At 37.2% G+C, this 18,722-nt stretch overlaps 1 protein-coding gene across 1 annotated transcript; it reads left to right on the forward strand.

Moving 5' to 3' along the window:
- The first annotated feature begins 5,147 nt into the window (after positions 1-5,147).
- On the forward strand, positions 5,148-15,241 carry LOC116506220 (extracellular tyrosine-protein kinase PKDCC-like). The gene is made up of 7 exons (XM_032213872.1): positions 5,148-5,621; positions 7,318-7,440; positions 7,980-8,251; positions 10,769-10,848; positions 10,957-11,061; positions 12,369-12,545; positions 15,165-15,241. The coding sequence occupies exons 1-7, from the start codon at positions 5,148-5,150 to the stop codon at positions 15,239-15,241; spliced, it is 1,308 nt and encodes a 435-aa protein (XP_032069763.1).
- Positions 15,242-18,722: the final 3,481 nt, after the last annotated feature.

Raw genomic sequence — 18,722 nt, forward strand, 5'->3', positions numbered from 1 at the left:
TTTAAGTACTTTGCCAAATAAGCATTATTAGTCTTGATTCTTTTGCCATTCAATTTCATTGGATAATCCTAAATTCTACTGAGGAAGATGAAAAAGGTATCTACTTTTTCTATAACATTCACCTTTATTGAAGAAACCGCCCAAATTCATTACTTTAAATGTAGGCAATTCAACTCTGCCATTATGATAATTATTCTAGTGTTGAATTTTTAAAAATGACATACTTGATTTAGTCTCATCAGTAGGAATGAGATGTGTTCCAGAAAGTCCTTTCCATTTTCAGATATATCTGCTTTCTGAACCCTGAATATTTTCTGTAAGATGTCCTCCATGACCTCATTGGAGCAGAGATACCACCACCATTCCTTTTAGAAGTATAAGAATTCATTCATTTGTTCATTCATTCATTATTTTAGGCAAGCACCAGCCTATTTATTCAGAAGCCACTACTCGATGCTTGCTTGTAGTTCATTAAAGTTCATAGCAATAGCAGTTACACTTATATACTGCTTCATAGGGCTTTCAGCCCTCTCTGATGTCAGCATATTGCCCCCACAGTCTGGGTCCTCATTTCACCCACCTCGAAAGGATGGAAGGCTGAGTCAACCTTGAGCCGGTGAGATTTGAACCGCTGAACTGCAGATAACAGTCAGCTGAAGTGGCCTGCAGTACTGCACCCTAACCACTGCGCCACCTTGGCTCCTATCAGTAGTTCAGTAGCTCATTAAGTACAAATTATTTTATCCCAACCACACTGCAGAGATAATTGAAATTTGGCCGGAACAGTCATTCTAAGCTACATGTGAGCATTTTAAGATTTTACTCCAGAAGCTACAATCTGAAAGAGATGGGAGGGAAATGCAGTACTCACTTCTACTCACATTTATTTCAACATAAGTAACCACTGTTAGGGTTTCCTTGCAAAAGTTAACAGAAGGATCAAATCCTTGTTTGGTTTTCTACAAATTTAATTGGCCTATAAACTGTAATCTTCTGGTTAGAGAAAAGGATATTAATTCGTGTACTCTGAATCTTTAAACTACATTATCATTACTGCCATTGCTTCCAATAAACAAGCTTTTGACCTAGTTACTTATTCAACAGTAGGCTTTTTTGCTCTGCTGATGATGTGGAATCTATGATGAGATACAAGATGGCATGGTATTGCAACAATTGGCTTTTATTTATTGTATGTAAAATACTTTTTAAAAATTATCTTGAATCTTGAATTAAGTGTTTTTTCCGTGAGACTGGTTTATCAGGGGAACCTGGTCTACCCAACTATGGGATGGAACATACTGCTTCCACCTGGGTTCGAATCCCAGAAAGGGTATGGCTGACAAGAGTTAAATAACTTGAAATAAATCTATATTAGTCTCCCTTATTATTTTTTTCTGTAAAATTAAAATTCAACACTTGAATCATGAACGTCACTAAAGAAAATCTTGCTGTAACAAATTCCTGACCACCCCACTGAGAATTTAAACCGTTATGCTACTGATTATTATTCCATCCCCTTTTTTACCTGATGGCCTGGCCAATGAGCAGAACCATGATCATTGATACAAACAGCAGAGAATTCTCAATCTGTATTTTAACCACACATAAGGACAAAACAGATAATTTTAATATGATATGTATATTTGAAGAGATTCTTATTAGTAAATATTAAAATAAATATTAAGTTAACATGTTAACTTAAAAATCAGTCCTATACTGTTTACTTTGCTTTCTTGACATAATACCAGGTGATCATTTGCTAAGTTTAACCAGTCTTGGGAGTTAGTGGCAGGTGGTTGTAGCAAAGAAACTTAATGGTTAAATTATTGTGGCAGGACTGGTTACCTGGACAACAGTAGGTTCCACACAAAAGGAGAAGTAGTTGTCTCACTAGGAAAACACAAGGATGCAACTCTCAGCAGGAACTGGAGAACAAAGAGAATGTAGAAGCCAGCTGGTAGCCATTTGACCTCAGGCAAGATTGAATGTGAGAGGTTTTTTTTAAAAGTAGATCTTGATGACAGTCCAGAAGCTAAAGCATCTGGATGGTGCAGTTTAACTCCTTTTCATTTAGATCTTAGGTCTAGTGGACCTCCCTGGAGCATCATCTGGAACACCCCTATATCTTGTCGTATTCGTATCTAGTCCATATATGCAGCTACCCCTCTGTACTTTGTTCAATGCAGTTCCATAAAAACTTTGTGATCCAAAATCATTACATGTGTGGAATCACATGGCTTATTGAAGTCAAAGGCTTTTTAAGATAGTTAAGAAGTGTGTAGGCAAGTCAGAGTTATTATTTAAAAATCTTGGATTACAACACAGTAAACTGGTCTCTAGTAATTACATTCTATGATGCAACTGAACAGCTGCTGAGTTTAATCTATAGCACAATGTATTTATCCTGTGGTGTAGTTCCCCACCCACTTTCTTAACAGCACCCACTAGTTGGAATGGAAAAGTTCACAGTATGATGATTCCATGTTATGTGCCAAATGTCCATGCTATGGCCAAAGGATGACAATGGGTAAGGCAAGTGCAATGGATAACAAATTGTAGGAAGGTCTCATCTGAGCCCAACCAAATTTTGTCAAGATTTAAATGGGTGGGCAGATAGACAGGCCATCTAATGACTCTTTCCTTTTAAAAGTAATTATTCTGGTTTACCTTCTAGCTGTATCTCATTTCTGAACTAAGTTGCTCTTTGAGGACAAACCTGGAAACGTTCTCAAGGAAGATATGGATCTCTACAAAGAGTACCTATCCATGGGGAAAACAAACCTTCCCTGTTGTTGGGAAAGGGGTAGTTAATCCTAATCTATGCAAAAGATACTTAGAGTTCTGTTGCCAAACATGTGGGAGTTTGATTTGGTCTTTCCATATTCATTTGATATCTGAAAGATTTTTAAGTAGCAGTATTTGTAAATTAAAAATATGTTTATCATTCCAGAGCAGCAACCTGCATTTAAAATCAATTTGGAATGAAAGGGGATCTTTTAAGACTTGTTACAGTCAGTGGAAGAATAAATTACAGAATATATTTCCAGAGAAATATGTTCAATGACTTATTTCTCATTGCCAATATAATGCCAGATTGTCAAGTCCATTTAAAGCCCAGGTGCACAAATGTAGGGAGTCTTTATAATAGTTCTCTAATAATATTTTCCAATATTAACGAAGGAATGTTTTTCTTCCATATGTTTGAATAGTGTAATAATTGTAATGATAGGAACTTAGTTACATGTTCAGAAAAAAATCCCAATTGTAAAAGCAGATTTCATTCATATGCATAAGAGACTAAGGCAATGTTTTCTAGGAAGGGTACAAGAAAAGTCGAATAAAAATATAACAGGAATGCTGTAGACGTCTTAAAATATGGCAAATCATACTGATAGATCTCAGTGCCTTTAAATTCATATGTAAATTCTTATACTGTATTTCTTCCACTTATCTATCTTCACACTTCATATATTCAGAAAACTGCAAGAAATAGCATCTTGAGAATCCCTATTCTTTTTGAAATAAAAAGAAAAGCCTTTCCTAGTTCCAAATGCTTGAAATTTATTGTAAGAAAAAGTAAAAGCTTCACAAAAGTAATTTTCATTTGTACAATTGTAACTGTAATCCTTGACAGAATGTTAAGAATGCATCCCCAGTTTAAAGCATTCTGAGCAGTGCAATTGGAAATTAATCATCAGGTATTTATTATAAGTGTATATAAATAAAAATAGGCACAACATTATTAATAAAACTAAAGGATCTTCATGCAAATTAGACTTTAGAATACTCCCCAAAATACCGTAATAATACAATGGGTGAATATTTTGGAAAATCCATAAAAACAAATTCTAAAATGCTTTAACTAAAACATATTCTCTTAAACAAAGCCAGTTTAAGAGGTCATTTCACTATGGGGTAAAACACAGCCCAAAGACTGTTCCTAATCCTGTATTATCTCAAAAACATGAGTGCAATATACATCCATTGATATTGTTCAAAACACCCTAAAACGTTTTGTTTAAATAATTCCAAAATCCTAGCTTTAAAAAACGGCAATGGAATGGAAGAGATTTACCTTGTTACTTTTTAAAGTGTGATGAAATCTGAGGGATACCAAAGTACCACAACAATGGGGTACAAGTCTTATCCCACAGACAAAAATTGTGGACTCTCAGATTGCCTTGGAAGCCTTCTCCACAGCTATGGGGTAGGACAGGCTTCATATCCTTTCTTCATATTCTGCATTTGCACTCTATTTTACTAGTTATTTGATTTGCATACTGTCCTTACACCAAGAACCATAGCTTGTTCTCCAAGGCAGACTGAGCTTCTAAACTGCAGTTTGCTAGAGGTTGGCTTTATGCACACACCTTTCGACAGATCTATACCTTCAATAACAAGCAGGAGCTCTAATAACCTTGAAATGTTTGTGGCAAACATTTCAAAGTAAGTAGCATAATTTTTTCTGCAACACTTTGAAGTGTTTTTTTCCCCTCCCTAGATGAAGGTTTTCCTATATTCTCATCCCTCCAGCAACAACTGTAAAATTAAAAGGGGAGGGGACGAAGAGCACTCCCAAATGCCCTTGTTTAATACTTATAACCCAAGCTTTTCAAAACCAGCATGTGTGAAGTGGTCGATCGAAAGGCATTGCTCTCTGAGCTTGAAAAAAAAAATTGGAGGGTTTATTCCGGAGGGTTGACAAGATAGGCGATGGGCCACCGTTCACCACTGGATGTCGGGGGGGGGGGGGTCATCTTCAAGTGATATTTGCAATTAATCAATCCATGTGAACCTCATAGCCAAGCCAAATCCCCTCTTGGAACAGTCGTCGCACCATTACACCTTGCCACTGGAGAAAAGAAAAAAGGTGGTTTGGGTTCGCCCCCCCCATCCCCCGCCCCGAGGGGAGAGGGAGAGAGAGAGAGTCCTCCAAATCGCGTATGTGCATAATTTGGGGGCGGAGAGCTCTTACTTTTGCAATCTTGCTTTCTACCCGATCGTTTGCAAGGCCAGTCTGAGAGGTGGGCAGTTCCTTGCTGGAAACCCGCCTCCTTGTCTGAAGCCTCACCTTTCTCCTTTCACCAAACTCAGCCTTATACTCGGGCCAGCTGCTCGCCAGTGCGTTGCATCGTTCCTTCTTCGCCATGCCGGGTCCTGAGGCGCTCCTTGCGCTCTTGATCTCGCCCGTTCTGCTGACCGTGGCCCTTGTTCTCTCGGGCCCCTGGAAGCTCTTCGATTCCCAGCCGCCTCTGGATTTGATGAGGGAGCTGGAGCAGCGGCAGCAAGACCTGAATTGCCTGGCAGCCTCTGCCCAAGCGCGCGGTTCTCCGTCCGCCGCAAGGCGCGCAGAGGTCGCAGAGCCTTTGGGTTGCGCGCAACTGAGCGGCCTGAGCGGTGTGGGCGTGGTAGGCGCTGGCATCACGAAGTTGGTGCTGAGAGCAGTTCTGTCGCCCAGTGGCGAGGAAATCGCCCTGAAATCCGTGCACTGGGCAGGCAGCGACGTGAGTCGCTGTGTTCAACGCTACGGCCACGCGGAAGGTTGTTTCCAGCTCGCTGCTTACAAGCTGTTGAAGGAGACGATCCTGCTGCAGACTCTGGATCACGAAGGGATCATCAAGGCACGTAGTACCCGCCTGCGCGCTCGGAAAGAAAGGCAGGAGATCCAGCCTAGGAGCCTAACTGGATGTTTTGGGTAGTTGTAAATGCTATACCTTTCTTAAGATATCTTACTAATTACCCTTCTTCCCACTTTCAACCACGTGATGGTTGAACGTGCTTAATCCAAGATTATTGATCTTTACATAATGTGAGGTAATAGCCCAATCCTGCTTTCATATCCCCGATTAGTGTAGCTCATTGTCATACTGGGAATGGATATCAATATAAGTTGAGTACTTATGACAGAGAGTAGCATATAAATTTTTAAATAAAATTAATGAGTCCACTGATTATCACATGTCCAGATGTGGCCACGCAAACATTCTTGTTTTGAGTGTGGGCCAATCCTAGTTTTTAGGAGGAAATGTTACAGTTATATTTTATTTTATTTTGTGAATTGTTTTGTGGGCACTGCAACAAGCATGCCTATTTTGAAATTCCTTTGATTAGTTTAATGGGGATCTGTTGTAGGTTTAGGTACAACACACATAAAATCAGTCAGGTAATGACTGATCAACTGAAAAAACTTAATGGATTTGTTGGAGGGGACAATGTATATTTGGGGTAAAATGCAGGATTGCTGCTATATTATTCAAGTACTTCAACATGCGCCTTGTAATCTCCAGAAATTTGCTACTCTAAAATATGAAGGCAGTTTAATGATTTTAAAGATGATTAGTGAAATCAATGGTGAGTTAGGCTTTTGGTGGCCATGTTTCACAAATATCTGCCTAACCTCTTGAGTATCACAGTGGTGATGAATCTGCAAGTCTTGAGATGTTGATAATCTGCAAGTGTGTGGCATCCTTCCTACTGAAGGTGCTGGTTGATGCTGCTGGCATTGTTAGTCTTGTGACGCCTGGACATCCCCAGCCTTTAAAAGTGCTGTGCTGATTCTTTCCAATTTCTTGGAAACTGAGCATGGTTGGCCTTATTCAGTTCTTGGATTGATGACCATATGGGAATTTTAAGACTGTTGGTTAGACTAAGAAGTCGACAAGAGCATGTCAGAGAAAGGCAGAGATAAACCATTGCCATACCGTTGTCAAAAAAAAAAAAAAAGAACAATAATGAAAAATATCATATTTAAATTCTTGGAGGGTCACAGGGTTCCATTCTGGAATACTATATGTTGGGAAACAGCAATGGGAAAATTTTCATGCTTATATGCCTTGCTTGTAAGTTTTCTTCGGGCAGCCCAGTTTGGCTCCTGGGGCTCTGGTGCAAGCAGCCCTCAAGATGTTTCCTCTCCCATGGTTACCTGTCACTTTCTTGGTCCGATTACTGTTTATGACCCTACAGAACTTGTAATTGGAGGAAACCCACAAAAAGCAATTTTCTCTTTGAAAGAAAATTACTCTTGCTTGATTTTGTGGTAAATAAACATAAGTAAGAATAAAGAGTTATCTGGCAGGTATAAACCCTCAATTTCAAGATGCAGATGAATTAACTTGATGAATTATAACTTCTACCACCATGCTTGGGTTCAACTATGTAATGTAAGGCATACGTTTACTGTAGCAAGAGCAATTGAGTTTTTAAACAAGTCTTCATTTGGCCTTTCTTACCATTAGCAAAATATATTTGTTTTTTTCTAAGAATAATTTCTATATTTTGCATCTGTATTAATACTTCATTCTGTTTTTCTCCTGACAGCTGCATGGCCAATGCTATAATAATAGCCTATATCCAGAAATGAAAGTGGTTTCCATGTTGGAGCTTGGAAGCCCTTTGGAGATGATTCAGCTTCTGCAGCTCCCTTGGGAAGAGCGATTTAAAGTAAGGAGAAAGACAAAGCGGGTTTTATCAGTAGTGATAAACCCAATCCTGAATCATTCCATGATAGAAGGAAGGGTCTGGGGAAGATCTTTGCTCTTTAAAATATGATGTTAAACTTCTGTGTAAATCCTATAGACGTGCCATTCCTGCAGACATTCTAGCTCATATAAATCTTTGGGCCTGGAAGATTTTAGTATTGTAACACATCAGTGTCAATATATCTGTAAACATATTTTGGCAGGAGAAAATTCTCTGCACTGACATTTCTGGACTGTTTCAAAGGCAACTTATCTACAGTATACTACTAGTAGTCTGTTCAACTTAGAATGTATATTTATGGGGAAATTGACTAATTCCATTACATGTTTACATTAGATGAACATATACACTAAGAGCTTACGTTTTTGCCATAGCAGATGGCATGCTGTAATTCCAATGAATTGTGCATTAAGCTGCAAAATAGTAGGAAGAAAGAAAAGTAGACTGCTAATGTTATAATGTAAGAAAACCTCTTTATTTGTTTACCATCTCTCTTTCAGATTTGTCTGGATCTGGTAGAACTGCTCAATTACTTGGCAAATTCTCCTCTAGGTTCCATTGCTCTTCTAGATTTCCAACTAAGACAATTTGTTATGGTGAATGGGCTCCTGAAAGTTACAGACCTGGATGATGTGAGCACTGAGGAGCTGTCTTGCAAAACAGATCAAGATTGCATTCTCAAATTCCCCACAAAAACCTTCTTTCTCAAATGTGCCAGCCATGGGAACTGTAAAGAAATAAATGAGAAACGGAATCTTTTCAATGCATACAGGTAAGTTGGACACATTTAAAAGAAGAACTGAAGAACATAATCACACATGCCATTTATTTTTAGTAATTTCCTTTATGTAGTTTCCTTTAGTAGTTTCCTTTTTTGTCAGACTTTTCCAACTACTGTCTTTCTGGTATTTGCAATCCTCAGAATTCTAGCTATGAAAACCAGTGTTTCTGGAACTCTGGATCTTTTACACAATACATCTGGAAAGTGCTAATTTAGAGGAAGTTATTCTACATTACTATAATTCTTTAAACATTAGTACCTGGTGCATAGAAGTATTTCGACTAAAGTTATCATGGTTATCATTCATAAATGCTTTTTCCCCTGAAATCACATATTAAGCTACTTTTGGTTTGCTTTTGAAAATTCATCAGTCTTCGGGAATAACATACTGGACAAACTTAGAGTAATGCTTAGATCCAGGCAAACAGGTAGTACTAACAAGTGTGCTAACCTTACTAGGAACAAACTAAGAATGTACGTTATAGCAGACACAGATCCGAAAAAGTGTTCTTTGCATTAATTAGTATGGATACAGATAGTCCTTGACTTACGACCACAATGGAGCCCAAAATTTCCGTTGAGACATTTATTAGAGTAAAGTTCTACATTTAGGCAAGAAAAACAAGATGCACAGGTACAGTATAGGTGATACCTTGCTCAACAGTAGTAACTGTGAAAGGGATCTTGGAGTCCTAGTGGGCAACCATTTAAATATGAGCCAGCAGTGTGCAATAGCTGCCAAAAATGCCAACACAGTTCTAGGCTGCATAATAGAATCAAGATCACGTGAAGTGTTAATACCACTTTATAATGCTTTGGTAAGGCCACACTTGGAATACTGCATTCAGTTTTGGTTGCCCCAATGGAAAAAAGATGTGGAGACTCTAGAAAGAGTGTAGAGAAGAGCAACAAAGATGATTAGGGGACTGGAGACTAAAACATATGAAGAACGGTTGCAGGAACTGGGTATGTCTAGTTTAATGAAAAGAAGGACTAGGGGAGATATGATAGCAGTGTTCCAATCTCTCAGGGCTGCCACAAAGGAGATGGAGTCAAGCTATTCTCCAAAGCACCTGAGGGCAGGACAAGAAGCAATAGGTGGAAACTAATCAAGGAAAGAAGTAACTTAGAACTGAGGAGAAATTTCCTGGCAGTTAGAACAATTAATCAATGGAACAGCTTGCCTCCAGAAGTTGTGAATGCCCCAACACTGGAAGTCTTTAAGAAGATGTTGGATAGCCATTTGTCTGAAGTTGGTGTAGGGTTTCCTGCCTAGGCAGGGGGTTGGACTAAAAGACCTCCAAGGTCCCAACTCTGCTATTGTATTGTATTGTATTGTATTGTATTGTATTGTATTGTATCATGGGGATACTGCAAAGGTTGTAAGTGTGAAAAATGGTCATAAATCACATTTTTCAGTGCCATTGTAACTTTAAATATTCACTAAAGAAGCTGTTGGAAGTCAAGGACTACCTGTATAACATTGTTCAAAATTTTCCTGAGATAAAACTCATAGCGCTTATGTGAAAGAGGCTCTTGAGCCTTCTTCCCACATGACTGACCTTATTATAAAATGAATAGTAGCACAGCTCATTCTCAGAGCAGCTAATATATGGAGAACACCAGGTTGGAGAAAGTTGATTATCCCCTGGGAAACTAAGGTTGAGAGACACTTGCAATGTATGTCTATTTAAAACACGATTTCTTGGTTGGATTCATATATTATACATGATAGACTGCTGGTCTTTTATAAAGGCTTTATAAAGGCTTAAAAACTCAAAGGCCTCCCCTGGCATTTGGCCAGGATGTTGGACAAGATTGGTTTGATAATGGTTGTTTTTCATTGAATATATTTTTTTCTCTTTTATCTCCAGAGTGACAATTAGTGAGTTAGATGGCAATTAGTGAATTCGTATAAATTGAATAAATAAATAAGCCAAGGTGTGTTATGGCTTAACATGATATGTAAATCCTGCAGGTGACTTTGCCATAATTAGCTCATGAGAGTGGGATCAAAGATTCAGGCAGTTCTTTAAAATTAGTGTATTGGTGAGTTTCTTTGAATTAGTTAATGAATTTTCTCTTGCCAAGTCACATGGACTGATGCCTCTCTTATCTCATTAAATTCTCAGGCGCAAAAACTGAGCAAATGGTGTTTACAAATGGGATATTTTGAATATGTTCCAATTCACTTCTGGGAGGCTTATGGACAAAACTGGAAGTAGGGATCATATTGAAAATCATTTCAATAACAAACATATTTGAAAAACAACATTAATTTATGAGTTTAATTTTGGGGTGGAACAAACGTATCGATAAAAATAAATAAAAAGCCATTGTTGATGTAAAGTAGGATAAGATATATTTTTCTGTTCTGAATTTAGCTCTAGCCAAGAAGCTTCAGTTTCAATTTGTTAAAAGTTATAAGATTTAGGGTTTTTGTTATCAGTCTTCACTAAAATTTGGAAGATTTCTGTTTTAATATGTAAGGCTTCATTTTTTTTTTAGGTATTTCTTCACTTATCTCTTACCTTATACTGCACCCATTGCTTTGCAACCAATTTTGAAGGACATCTTGAATGCCACCGGTACGTGCTAGTTCAAAATATTAAAGATACGTTTAAAATGTTTATATGAAGAAGAACTGCTTTATAGTATTTTTCGCCTTAAAACATTTCTCTCCCCTCTGCATGTAGGTGATTTACGATATGGAGTGAATGAAACTTTACGAGCTTTCCAAAAAGTTTTGCATTTGTACAAGTCAGGACTTTATCTGCAGAAGAAGCCTTCTCACTTAAAAGGTATGGATCTCATAACTAGCGAGTAAGTTCAGACTAAATGCCCAAGGACCTGACTCAGTTAAAATGTGCTTAATTTAAAGCCCATTGTAATCAATGGAAGACGTAGCTGGGTCAATCTAAATCCCTTTGAGACTTGAGCCATTGAGATTTTGATAAAATTAGCTTTCCCAACAAAGGGACCTCTGACTGCATTGAGTAGAATTTACTTCATTTTGGGTGCTTTTCTTTTGAACAACTCTCATGCATTAATACACCTATAATGGGTAGTGAGGGCATGCCTGTGCTGACACTAATGAGTCTATCAGCCGTTCTCCTCTGTTATTATTTATATACAATATACATCTGAAAAGTCAATCAACTTCAAAGCAGCCAAGCCTACTTGCTTGATTCCCTTTTAAGATAATATTGTGCATATAACTATAGCAGTTGAGATTGGCAAGCTGGTTGGCATGAACACCTAGGTTCCTCACTTAATGCTCACTGAGCTCCTGCCCCAGCTGATATTTTAAAATTTTTAAATAAAAGCAATATATAAGGAAATGACATTTTATAAAGAAAAACTTTGACTATTTGTGACAATGCTTTTAGGCTCCGGTGTTTTCTTGGGATATTAGAGAGCTTTGGGAGAGCGGAAGCTAATTCACTTGTGGTAAAGATTTTCCTGACCATGGTGGATATTTTATGAATAGGCAGATTTCCCATCGCAGCCATTTTTATAAGTACACCCATTATAATCTTCAACTTTCCAAATGCATCTTAGACTCCAAAGATGGTCTACTGCAACATTAGAGTATGGAGTTTGTGGTCATAGCCCCTTTTCTATTTCATATATCCATGGATTGAGTAATGGCTTATATTCTGAACGTTCTAGTATTTAGGTGGTATGCTTATGTCAGTTTCATTATTTCATTATTGATTTCTTTTGAAATCCTTTTAAAATGGGGGAGATATTGATAGAGCTTGAAAATTCTGGCAGGACTGCTTGAGGAATGGAACTCCTGCTTTTTCGTGTAATAAATTCTATACGCTTCTAAATGAAAAAAATAGAGTCAAGGATGGCATGAAGGCTATCCAAAGAGATAAGAGTTAAATGTTATGGATTTACACACTGCTAATAAAGAGTACTTCTGGTATGTGTAAGAGAGACAAGATTTATGATTGTTTTGCTAGACATGCCTGGGAAGATAAATTTTGGTTGGGAGTAAAAAATTTAAAACATCCTTTACATTTTTCTCATTTCTTAAATACTTCTGAGTTTCCAACAGGTACATAGTAGTAATCCTTTATCTTTTTTCCCCTCCCCCCAGAATATTTTGTTGCAAAGGGATTCCACAGTATGGATACAGAGGACTATAAATGTTGGCCTTCGTATAGCCCTTTGAGATGCATGTTGTCTGTTCATAACGTAGAGGAAGCTGCCTCCATTTGCAGTTACCATCCACAGTGCCAACATTTTATCATCACTTCACAGAGAACATGGACAGGTGAGAATAGATGGCATTATGAACACCACCTAGGCCTTTTCCTCAAAAATCCATAGAAGATTCACAGAAGATCTAGGCATGCTTTTACTTGGATTCGAGTAAGTTTAAACTCTGGAGGAAAGAGATGTTCATGTCAGTGTAACACTACCAGCTGCTTCCAAAGATCTTCACATATTTTCTGCAATGTTTGAAAGGGCATTCATATGCATACAGCTCTGACCATAATCAGGAATCCTAACAAGGCAGATTTTATGATTCAAAATAGGTTACCAGCATTTTTAAATAAAAGCAATTACAAAAATCTTTGCAGAACCATGAACAGCTTTATAAATACCAAACATAAAAAGGTGCAAGGGATATTTCCACATCCTTTTATTTTAGTTCTACTTTGGGGCAAGTGACCATTCAAAACATTCAAGGTAAGTAGCTTTTTAATGAGTTGGCTTCATCTGTTTTATCAGCTTCACAGATTTTGCTCTTGCTTAAACCGAAGTTTGTTAGCTTTTGAAGAATACATTTTTAATTATTTTTTTCCTCTACCATCAGACACAGATTTGAGATATGTTATACTGAGATGCATATTTTGAATCATGAAGCTACATCAAATCCCCTCCCTCCCTCCCTTCCCAATTGAAACTGGTTTACTCTCTGATTAAATTATTTTGTAACTACCAAAGGCAGAATAAGTGATTCATGTTGTATACAAACTTTTGTATAAAATACAATACAATAGCAGAGTTGGAAGGGATCTTGGAGGTCTTCTAGTCCAACCCCCTGCCTAGGCAGGAAACCCTACACCAATTTCAGACAAATGGCCATCCAACATCTTCTTAAAGACTTCCAGTGTTCAGGCATTCACAACTTCTGGAGGCAAGCTGTTCCACTGATTAATTGTTTTAACTGCCAGGAAATTTCTCCTCAGTTCTAAGTTGCTTCTCTCCTTGGATACTAACTTGGATACCTTGGTTATCCAAGTTAAAAGTTCTAAAAATAAGAACTTCTCTTATAATATTTATGATAATAACCTTTATCTATATCTCCAAAGCAACGTGACCTTTAATTAACATTGATTACAATCATCCATTGAATGATGATGTTACCTAATTGGGGTAGGGAAACATCCGCAAGAAAACAACTAAGCCCAGAGAGCACCAAGGGGCCCTCATTTCAACCCTGAGCTATAAATATTCTTCTTTATTGGTACTATATCTCACTATAGGACAAAATAAAAGCTTGAATGTTTAAACTCCTGATGGCTATATGAATATAGCCATGCATTTAGGGCAGAGTACAGAGGTGATTTTTCAGTGTTTCCTTTTGAGATATAATCTGATCCAATAGCCTAGCCTGAAGGCCAAGTGCTCCCTGGTGTTTTCCCATCCAAGTGCTAATTGGAACTGGCCTTGTTTAATTTCCAAGCCCAGACAACCAGATGTTGCCACCAGATTATTTTTATTTAATAAATTCCTGTATACAAATTAGCAAGGAAAAGGAAATGAAGTAAGGCTAAAGATTTTCCCAACCTGGAGTCTGCCAGATATGCTGGATTCCATATCCCATCATTTACATATAGAACACAGCTGGTTGAAGATAAAAGGAAGTTTATGTCACTAGAAAGGGTGGGCAAGGTTGTTTTTAAACAGTTTTAAAGCATAAGGCAGCTTTTTCCAATGTTTCCAGATGTCTTGGATGACAACACCCACTAAGCTTCAGTATGTGTTAAATATGCCCTGAAGATGTTGATTGATTCTGCTCAAGTCTGTAACATACTTTATACACTCTAGCTGCCCCCTTGAGAATCACAGTGCTATGTTATTGAATTACTTTTATCAATTTCTTCCCATCCTTCCTCTCTCCACCTTTATGGCCAGAAGAGAAATTTACATTATAGGACTTTAGAGTATGGTATGGGACATGTTTTGGCCCTTATTGGGTGTGTGTGTACTGTATAGGAATACAGGAATCCTGTGGTGACCAGGAACTAACGCATTTCTGGAGTACAATAACATTTCCATTGTATCATTTAATCTTAACCTGTGTAGGGATGATTTTATATACTGTTGTCAATAGTCTTAGTCCTCTTTCACAGCATTTCAATTCTTCTTCTCCCCTTCAGGGCGTCCTCTTGCTATTTTTCAAAGCAATTTGACCTACTTAATTCCAGGTAGCACCATGGAGGTTTATGTTAAACGATCTGCATTTTCAAGAGGAAGCCTTTGATTGAGATGCTGGAGACAACTTGGCATTGTTACTGGGACTGATGCGATCAACACCAATGGATTACATTATTTCTGCTGTGAAGCCATTATCTACATTTTATGTAGATAATGTATTATCTACATTTTATGTGAACAACTATTTCAATAATCACATCTCTTTATTTAAGAACTTATCCAACCCAGGGGCATTTTCTAAGCTGTTTCATACTTACAACTATGCAAGTCTTAATTTCAGCCACCACTCGGATTGGATGAATCGGCTTTATATATATTAAATCTTGTGTTTCTAATTTTTTATATGTTTTAAAAAAGAAAAAGCACATAAGCATTTATTTTTGTATGGAATTGTCCTTCAGGGACACATTAATATAAGTTTTCTTTAATATATGCATTTTTATAGACACAATTTCCCTTAATATAGACATTATACATTGTTTTATAACTAAGAAATGTGCTATTGAGAAGAAACCCGATTAATCTGTGTATTATAATTTATTAAATGTATGCCACCCATCTTCCAATGACTCTGGACAGCTGTTAGTCCAGGAAGTACAAATTAATGTCGATATATGCTTGACATTCTTACTGTACAGTTTGGGGAAGATATTTGTTTCTGGATGTAATATGTTTTTTTAATATTTATTTTTTCTTCCATTCAATTGTGTCCAACTCTCAGAGACTCGCTGGACAAGTCCCTGCAGTTTTCTTGGCAAAGTTTTTCAGAAGTGATCTGTTATTACCTCCTTCCTAGGGCTGAGAGAATGACTGGCCCAAGGTAATCCAGCTAGCTGTGTGCCTGAGGCGGGAATAAAATTCCTGGTTCCTAACCTGGTGCCTTTACCATTATATCAAACTGGCTGCTTTTGTAATGTTTAAGTTTATTAGATATGGTTGAGCCACGTGCAAACGCACACAGGAGGGTTTACGGGTAGATCTTTGAATGAGTGGCAGCTGATTTGCAAACTTCTAAGTAACAATTTATCATTTTCAGCAACATTATTCTGGTACTCAGAACAGGTTCAGGTTTTAATATGTCATTCTAATTGCACCCATTTCCTTCTGTATAAGGAAACACTCTTGACAACTCTCAAGACAGATTTTTTTAAACATCTATAAACCAGAAATCTTTACCTTTTAACAACACTCAGGCAGCAAATTCCTTTGACCACCCCATCCTTACATCTTGCCAGAAGCCAAATTAAAATTTGAATTGTGCTCAGCCTCTTTTATTTCCTTTCTGTCTGGCAGGAATGTTTATCTAATTTAAACTGACCCTGAGGAGAGAGAGTTAAACCTTTCATTAAAAGTTCTGATGATACCTTTGAAGGATAAATATTTCCAAATCACTGTTTTCATTTACCCCAATTTCCCTAACAAAAGATATTTTAAGGGACTTTGCATCTGATTATTTAAATTTCCAGCATTTATTCTGGCTAAATTAACTTTTTCCAGTTTCAAACCTTAAAGAAATAGCTTGAACCTATTGTTATTGAATAATGCAGCCACAAAAAGAAGAGATGGAGGCATAATTTTATACAATATTTACTTTGATTATTTTAATTCAGTGTGATTAAGTGTGATATGTTTAAAGTTTCATACCAATCTTGGAGGTTGTTCAGTATTACTTTCAGTGAAAGAAATCTTGCTGAGCAAAATGTTCAATAACATGTATGCATATCCATTGAGATTTTTTAAAAATACATTTTTTCCCATTGGATTGTTGTCCCTTTAATCTTTTTGTATTTAATAAGTAACATTTTTAAGACAGCATTAAAACTACTTTCAATTGTTAACATGAAAATTCTAGCTTCAAGGAAAAATTAGCTGGTTCATTTATCGTCCTCTCAATTCATAATTTTATTTAATAATGTTCATTAAATGCACCTGATTTTCAATGATTCTGGGCAGCTCATAATAATTATGGAAGTAGAATAAAAAATAAAAAAGATAGGAAGTACAATGAAACGAGGGAGTCTCACACTAGAATGGAATAGAATGGAATGAAATGGAATGGAATAGAATAGCAGAGTTGGAAGGGACCTTGGAGGTCTTTTAGTCCAACTCTCTACTCAGGCAAGAAACCCTATACCATTTCAGACAAATGGTTGTCCAATCTCTTCTTAAAAACTTCCATTGTTGGAGAATTCACAAGTTCTGAAGGAAAGTTGTTCCACTGATTAATTATTCTAATTGTCAGGAAATTTCTCCTTAGTTGTAGGTTGCTTCTTTCCTTTACCAAAGGCCTTGATAGAGAGTCAACACTAGAGTGGGGGCCATCCAGATCTTGGTGGGGAACTTCATGTCAGAGGGCAGGATCTATTACAGATAAGGTGTGCTTCTAGAGTCCTCACAAATAACATTGTCTAATCAAAGCAAGGTGGAGCACACCAACCATAAATTATGGTTCTTGGAAAAAACTGCTACTGAACTTAAATCTATTAACTATTAAGGAAATACAGATGTATAAGAACATACCTTTTAACTAAGATGAAAGGTTTAGATGTGATTGATAGGAGCATCAATGGAAATACAGATATATAGAGCAGTCATGAAAGATCTCATGCTAAACTACAAGCCCAGTTAGTAAAACATTCATCACAAGCTGCATATAACATAAAGTATGGTTTGTGCATGGGTTCAAGTATGGCTTACTGCCCAAGTCTGTGCTGAGACTATCTGGGCATCATGGAAGAAAGCTTAGCCTCACAGCAATATTCCCTAAATCACAAGATATTATGATGACGCAACATGAGTTTAAGATGTAGGCATTTTTGAAAGTTTTCATTTAACTAGCACAGGAGCACTTCTATGTTCACACATGTTGAATATAAGAAACCTCTATTGCACAACTGGATCCCAAATCATATCCATTCTAGAACAATGTTTTTAGAAGATCAAAATTCTTAGGTGGTCAACATATTTTCCAGAAATTCTCATATCCTACTATGATATGAAAAATATGTTTTTCCAGTTGATTAAGGGTAAGACTGAGGCACTGATTGATTTAAGATTGATTTAAGAGGCAAATTATTACACGGCAGAAGTTCTAAATCTCTGCTCCTACTGCTTTTTCATGGGTGTGGAATAAACAAAACAACCTCTTCCAGGCATGGGAAAAGTATCTTGAAGAAGACATACTGAAGGATAAAAAGGGTTCAGAAGCAAAAGAAACAAGTCCTCACAGTTCCTATAATAATGCTGCTTGCTCTTACACAAACTACCAGTAAAATTTAAATAACTGCAGCATCCTTCAGCTGCATTTTACTGGGTGGTGTGTGTATGCTGTTACACACGCTTGCTATTGCATTATAATAATTTGGCTCAATTTAATAATACAAGGATGTTCCTATAAGCTTGCCTATACCATCCATGTTGACTTGACTTATGATTCTGAAATACATATTTTGATCCTTTGGAGGCAGAAGTTGACATTCTGTGGCGACTCTGTAAGTAATCAGAAGTTTGCACCCATGCAGTATTTGAATAGTTGATGTGTGTTAAGGCCTCATTAACCACAGTTGCACACCCCTTCTTTACCATTATAATGCAACCTTGCTGTGCAAAAGTGTTCAAAAAGCAATTCTTTTTAGAAAAGAAGCCATGAGTACTAATAATATTAAGCAGGAGAATAAAGCTGACAGATCTGGTTTTAATGGCGACCTCTCCAAGTTGGGGTTTGCAATAGAAAAACAGACAGAGAAACAAAAGATTTCTCTTCTGATGCCAGCTGCTTTGAATGTGTAAGAGATAATGGCTTATCTTTCCTACCTTTGGACCTTGGAAGATAAAATCAGCAATATATCCTCAATATAGGAGGTCAGCCAAACGCTATATGGGGAATACTCACCTATTTATCTTGAATGCTTTCAGCAACTTAGTTCCCATGAAAATTGGCTGCAATTATAAAAGCACCAGGCACTCTATAATACTTTCAGATAGTAAACATTTCACATTTCTT

The sequence above is a fragment of the Thamnophis elegans genome, chromosome 1 (genome assembly GCF_009769535.1).
Source record: "Thamnophis elegans isolate rThaEle1 chromosome 1, rThaEle1.pri, whole genome shotgun sequence".
Taxonomy (NCBI): Eukaryota; Metazoa; Chordata; class Lepidosauria; order Squamata; family Colubridae; genus Thamnophis; species Thamnophis elegans.

What these genes read in the sequence shown, in the direction of transcription:
- LOC116506220 (XM_032213872.1), top strand. Translation starts at nt 5,148, where the DNA reads ATGCCGGGTCCTGAGGCGCTCCTTGCGCTCTTGATCTCGCCCGTTCTG. An exon ending in CTTGGGAAGAGCGATTTAAA is followed by an intron (nt 7,441 to 7,979) that starts GTAAGGAGAAAG and finishes TCTCTCTTTCAG; the next exon opens with ATTTGTCTGGATCTGGTAGA. An exon ending in AATCTTTTCAATGCATACAG is followed by an intron (nt 8,252 to 10,768) that starts GTAAGTTGGACA and finishes TTTTTTTTTTAG; the next exon opens with GTATTTCTTCACTTATCTCT.